Genomic DNA, 6,784 nt, shown 5'->3' with positions numbered 1-6,784 from the left:
CAGGACCCGGAACAATGGATGCAAGCTACAGGAAAAGAGATTCCAGCTCAACATTAGGAAGAACTTCCTGAGAGTAAGGGCTGTTCGACAATGGAATGCACTCCTTCCTCGGAGGGTGATAGAGTCTCCTTCCTTGGAGGTCTTTAAGCAGAGGCTGGATGGCCATTTGCTGGGGATGCTTTGATTTGGATATCCTGCATGGCAGAATAAAGGGGTTGGACTGGATTAGGGCCCTTGTGGTCTCTTCTAACTCTATGATTCTATGATTCTAATGTAAACCTGAACAAGCGCACATGGAGATGAACATGAATCTGTAGTTAAATCTTTCAGGGCAAGCTGGGAGGGGAAATGATCGACAGAGGAAGCCTGCGCATGTGAGGAGACCCCTGGCAGACTCTGGCTGGGCGGTTGTGAGGAAGACCAACTGTTCCTCCTTTCTCCCCACTGTTCAGTCTGGTAGCACAGGGTCTTTTAAATGTATGGTTCTTACTATGAATATTATTGTTGTTGTTATCGTCATAGTTATCTGTTGATATAGTGCCATCAGTGTACATGGGGCATTGCAAAGTAATACAGGAACAAAAAGCAGCCAGCCCTGCCAAATTCATGCAATAGCTTGACTGTGTGTGTGTGTGTGTGATTCTTAGACAAGGAATCTTAAGATGTGGTTTTGCGAGTTCCTTCCTCTGAAATAGTCTATAGCACCTAGAATCATAGAGTTGGGAGAGAAGGACCATCCAGTCCAACCCAGTTCTGCCATGCAGGAACTCTTAATGAAAACATCCCCGACAGATGGCCATCCAGCCTTTGTTAAAGACCTCCAAGGAAGGAGACTCCACAATCCTCCGAGGAAGGAGTGTGTTCCACTGTCGAACAGCCTTTACTCTCAGGAAGTTCCTGATAATGTTGAGCTGGAATCTCTCTTCTTGGAGCTTGCATCCATTGCTCCAGGTCTTATTCTCTGTAGCAGCAGAAAACAAGCTTACTCCATCCTCCATGTGACATCCCTTCAAATACTTAAACAGGGCTATCATATCACTTCTTCTCCTTGTCTTCTCCAGACTGAACACAACCAGCCCCCCAAGTCTCTTCTCATAGGGCTTTATGGTTTGCAGACCATTCACCATTTTGGTCTCCTCCCTCTGGAATTGCGTTGCCCAGAACTGGACACAACATTCCAGGTGAATCCGAGGCCAGAATACTCCAGGATTATTCTGCCCAGTGTCGAGGAGTCCTGGGCACTCTTTCTTCCCATTGCCCTTTAGAGGACATGATACGGAAGTTGTTAGGTAACATAAAACTGATAAGATCCCACTAGGATTTGCAACCAGTGGGGCACTCTGTCATATTAATAAGAGCAGACATGGATCATGGGCAGAGAGTGAAGTGTTGACATGATGAGCACTGAAGCCCTATAACTGGGGGCACAAAATGGGCACAAAATGAGCTCCTTCACCCAGTTGGTAATGCTGAGTGACAGGAGCTCGAACGCACCATTTGTCAGCCTCAGTTACTTTTACAGCTCCTTCATATCATATTGGAATCGTAGAGTTGGAAGAGACCCCAAGAAGGGCCCTGATCCAGTCCAACCCCATTCTTCTGCCATGCAGGAACTCCCAATCAAAGCATCCTCAAAAGATGGCCATCCAGCCTCTGTTTAAAGACCTCAAAGGAAGGAGACTCCACTCTCTGAGGGAGGAGTGTGTTCCTCTGTCGAACAGCCCTTACACACACACACACACCGCTTCGGCAAACTTCTTATTCAAAATTCACAATATGGATGTGTGAAATGGAAGATCAGGCAGAAGTAAACCAAACCATTTTGAACCGTCCAAGGGCCCCTTGAAGTCTTCTTCCACAATACATCCAGTGGGTGATCTTTCCTTCCCCCCCACCAACCTCCACTTTTCTTCTCATTTCCATTTTAGTGGTCAGGTCTATGCTTTTTAAACATGATGTGGTTATTTCCTAATTTCCCTGTTTCTAAGTTGTTTCTGTAAAACAAAGGACCTAGATAACTTTGGTTCTTGGACAGGATGATGCTACTGAAAAGCCAAAATACATGTAGGCATATCTTTTGAAGAAAGATGAACTCTCAAAGCGAAAAACCATTTTGAATGGGTTTGTCTCCTTCCCCCTAATCTCATTGGCAAGCAAGCCTTGCCCCATGCCTTCCACAGTCTGGTGTCCCAGGTGCTGGACTACGTTTCCTGTCATCCCCAGGCAGCAAGGCCAATTGAGGATATGCTTTGATTGAGAGTTCCTGCATGGCAGAATGGGGTTGGACTGGATCAGGGCCCTTCTTGGGGTCTCTTCCAACTCTATGATTCTGTGAGGAAAGCTGCCCACCAATTGCAGGCAGAAAATATTGGGTGTTGAATCTGAGTTCTCTGAATTATTACTAAAGCGTATCTGCCTCTCTTAGGTCAGTGGTCCTCAGCCTTTGCTTCTCCAGATGTTTTGGAGAGCAGTTCACAGAATCTTTGAGTCTTTTCTGTGATGACTGTGGCTTCTAATAAAATAATAATAAAATCTTTATTTCTATACCGCTTTTCCTGGAAGATCAAAGCGGTTTACAAGTTCAAAACAGATGTACATCACAGGAATTTACAATATAAAATACAATCAGAAATACATTTAATTAAAACATCATGTAAAAGCAGTTTAAAATCTCAAAATCACAAATTAAACATCCTAATACACTTCACATTAGAGGATAGGGGATAGGAGGATACTTTCTCTATGATGGGCCAGGAGGGGATGCCAAGTGGAACAGATGAGTTTTCAATGCTTTCTTGAAGACATCTAGGGAGGAACTGAGTCGAATCTCTTCAGGGAGTTTATTCCAATATGTAGGAGCAATAGCTGTAAATGCTCGTTGGTGAGTTGCAGACAGTCTCACCCTGGGATATTCAAGGAGGTATTTGCCTGTTGTTCTGAGAGTGCAGGGCGGATTATGTAAGGAGAGGCGTTCCCTCAAGTAACTCGGGCCCAAGCCATAGAGGGCTTTATAGGTAATAACCAACATTTTGTATTGAGCCCGGAAGCTAATAGGCAGCCAGTGAAGAGATTTTAGTACAGGAGTTATATGGTCCAACCTTGAGGTCCCAGGGACCAATCTGGCTGCAGCGTTCTGAACTAGCTGAAGCTTCCGAACCTGGTACAAAGGTAGCCCCACGTAGAGCACATTACAGAAATCCAAGCGAGAGGTTACCGGTGCGTGTACTACTGGTTCAAGGTCCTTTCGGTCCAGACAGGGACGCAGTTGGCGTATCAGCTGAAGCTGGTACCAAGCACTCCTGGCCATCGCATCTACTTGAGATGATTAACTGTAAGGATGAGTCCAGGAGTACTCCCAAACTGCAAACTCTGTCCTTTAGGGGAAGTGTGACCCCATCCAGGACCAGATGACAAATTCCTCTGTCTGGACTTGGGGTACCTATCATGAGTACCTCTGTTTTCTCTGGATTCAGCTGGAGTTTGTTTTCCCTCATCCAGCCCATTACTGCCTCCAGACAGGCATCCAGAGGAGAGGTGCCATCCTTAGTCACTGAATCAGTCGGGGACATGGAGAGATAGATCTGGGTGTCATCAGCGTACTGATAATACCATGCTCCATGTCTCCGGATGATCTCTCCCAGCGGCTTCATGTCAATGTTAAACAGCATGGGGGACAGTATGGCGCCTTGAGGAACACCAGATGTCAGCTCTCTTTTATGAGAGCAACAGTCCCCCAGCCTCACCATCTGGAATCTTCCCAAGAAGGAGGACCGGAGCCACTGGAGCGCAGTGCCCCCGATACCTAACTCTCTCAGGCGTTCCAGAAGGATATCATGGTCGATGGTATCGAAGGCCGCTGAGATGTCCAAAAGCACCAACAGGGTCACATTTCCCCTGTCAATACTCAGACAGAGATCATTGACTAAGGCGACCATGGCCGTCTCATCTCTGAACCCCGCCCTGAAGCTAGTTTGAAATGGGTCCAGATAATTGGTTTCATCCAAGACAGCTTGGAGTTGGAAGGTGACTGCCCTCTCAACCACCTTGCCCACAAAAGGTAGTAAGGAGACCAGTCTGTAATTACTCATCTGCAGGGGGTCAAGGGAGGGTTTCTTCAGAATAGGTTTCACTATGGCCTGTTTTAAGGCAGATGGAAATATACCCTCCCAAAGGGATGAGTTAATTATATGGAGTAGTGAAGTTGTTATTACATCCCCTCCCTGAACGGTCAACCAGGATTGACAAGGGTCAAGAGGGCAAGTCGTCCTTCTTACACAGCCAAGGAGCTTGTCCACATCCTCAGTATTCACAAACTCAAAGCGATCCAGTATAACCTTGTTACCAGAGGCACTGGACACCTCTTGCTGTGGTTCTGATGAAAGACTGACATCGAGATCAGCCCTTATCCGAGAGATTTTATTGGCAAAAAAGTTATTAAAAGCGTCGCAGCTCTGAAGTCCAAAATGTTTTTCATCTTGTCCTGTGCTGACAAGCTTCTCAAAGGAAAGAGCAGGCTGGGGAGAGAAGAGGATTGTCCACTTAGTCTGAGATCAATCCCAGGAAAGATTTTGGAGCAGATCATTAAACAGAGAGTCTGTGAACATCTAGAAAGCAATGCCACAATCACAAAAAGTGAACATGGGTTTCAGAGGAAGAAGTCATGCCAGACAAATCTAATCTCTTTCTTTGATAAAATTACCAGCATGTGTCTTGTGGCGTCATGGTGCTCCTTTGGCGCTGTGTCTGCATGACGCAGCGCCAAACAAGCACTGTATAGCTGCTGCACTATGACTATTGTGCCCTTTCCAGGGTGCAGAAAGGAGCCACTTTTTACAGCCCCTTTCTTTGCCCTGGAAGGGTTGGATCAGGGCCATGGTGTGCAGTTGCTACAGCCCCAATCTGGTTGAAGAAGGGGCAGCTAGAGGCCACCCCTTCGGGGCTGTTTGTACAGCCCCTAAATTCTGTTTTTGTGTGAGTTCAAAGGGATTTCAGTGCTGCATTGATTATTTCAGATATACGCCATCAAAATGAGAATTAAAAATAGTATAGACCTATATGTGTGTGTGTGTGTGTGTGTCCATGTGTAATGATTAATCTCAACATCAATTGTTTTCATAGTACCAGTGCATATAGGGATCTTTGTTATCTTTTTCACCATAGCTTTGGTCTCAGGACACTCCCTCCGCCGCATACCTAAGCTTGTCAGTCTAAACCCATTTGTATGATTCGCAGAGACCACGAAGAAGAAGGACAGGTTGCTTACCTGTAACAGTATTTCTTCGAGTGGTCATCTGTGAATACATACAAATCCCACCCGTCCGTCCCCTCAGTGTCCTGCTCACATTGGCTCTTTCCATCGCCTGCTTGGCGGAAAAATTGCGGAACTGGGGAAAAGAGCAGGAAGGCAGGGGCCTTATAACGGGTGGGCGGGGTTACCGCCAAAAAGTGTCTATATGTTGCAGAGTTAACTCTGCCCAGTGATTCCAGTAGGTTCCGAGCAGCACTGCGCAGGCGCAGTGAAACCCATTTGTATGTATTCGCAGATGACCACTCGAAGAAATACTGTTACAGGTAAGCAACCTGTCCATCTTTGTACGTTATTATGATTATTCATTATTTTAAAAAGAAATAAATGATGTTAAACAGTAAAACACACACACACACACACACCAGCTTGGTAGATGAAGGGAATGCTGTGGGTATAGTATAGGAACTGTAGATATAGCATGAGGAACGACTTAGGTTGCTGGGGATGTTTAGTCTGGAAAAGAGACAGTTAAGAGGTGATACAATAGCCCTGTTTAAATATTTGTAGGGATGCAAGCGACAGGAAAAGAGATTTCAGCTCAACATTAGGAGGAACTTTGAGCTGTTTGACAGTGGAGCAAACTCCCTCGGAGAGTGGTGGAGTCTCCTTCTTTGGTGGTTTTTAAACGGAGGCTGGTTGGCCATCTGTCAGTGGGGATGCTTTGATGTCTTCCTGCATGGCAGAAGGGGGTTGGGCTGGATCAGGGCCCTTTTTTGGGATCTCTTCCAACTCTAATATTCTATGATTCTATGGTGCATCATGCTTGCTGGGATCCCAAGGTTGCCACATGTGTGTGGATTGGGGTAGAAGATTTGGCTATTGAAGAGGGGGAGAGCCTGTCTGGGGACCCTCTTCTCAGTCCTGGTGCGGCTTTTCCCATGACTTGAATGCCAACAGCTCCTTTGAGACCAGACCATAGCTTTGCTGATGACGATTCTTCTTCTATACTGTTCTGTCCAGATGGAACTGCTGTATTAATGCCAGTCTCTGTGTTTAATTCTTTCTGATAAAAACAGAAATCGCCTGCCAAGAAGCTGAGCCATGCCATTAGTAAGTCTCTGGGTTGTGTGCCCACGAGAGAACCGCCTCACCCCGTCTACCCGGAAGAACCCGAGAAGCCCCTTGACCTGGCCCACATCGTGTGAGTATCCTGTTCTCTCCTCTTCCTATAAACTGACTGGACAGTGCGGCTTCAGTCTGGAGTGCTTTCGGTCTGGGGAAGCATTTCGTTGACCGGGGTGACGTTCTCTGACTCTTCTGCCTTTCCTCCTGGCGATGGTGTTCTGGAGAGAAGGCTTGAAGGGGGAAGCAGCCTCTTCTGGGAGACAAAGCAGAGAGCAGGCTTAGGATTTCTGTCAGGTGCGTCAGTGATCCTTCCAGCACAATCAGCAGTTAATTCTGTCAAGAATGCTCCTCTTTGTGTTATCAGAGGGCTTTGTTCAAGTGCCGATAACAGACTGGCTTGATTGATGGGTT

General features: G+C 46.4%; 1 protein-coding gene across 1 annotated transcript in view; it reads left to right on the top strand.

The window, feature by feature from the left end:
• LOC121919786 (dystrobrevin beta-like) overlaps nt 1-6,784 on the top strand; it is a 206,651-nt gene that overhangs the window by 67,006 nt on the left and 132,861 nt on the right. Inside the window, 1 exon segment of the mRNA XM_042446691.1 lies at nt 6,325-6,449. Within this exon segment, the coding sequence (XP_042302625.1) occupies nt 6,325-6,449 (125 nt within the window).

This window comes from Sceloporus undulatus, chromosome 1 (genome assembly GCF_019175285.1).
Source record: "Sceloporus undulatus isolate JIND9_A2432 ecotype Alabama chromosome 1, SceUnd_v1.1, whole genome shotgun sequence".
Classification (NCBI taxonomy): Eukaryota; Metazoa; Chordata; class Lepidosauria; order Squamata; family Phrynosomatidae; genus Sceloporus; species Sceloporus undulatus.
This window is presented reverse-complemented; position numbering and strand designations above follow the sequence as displayed.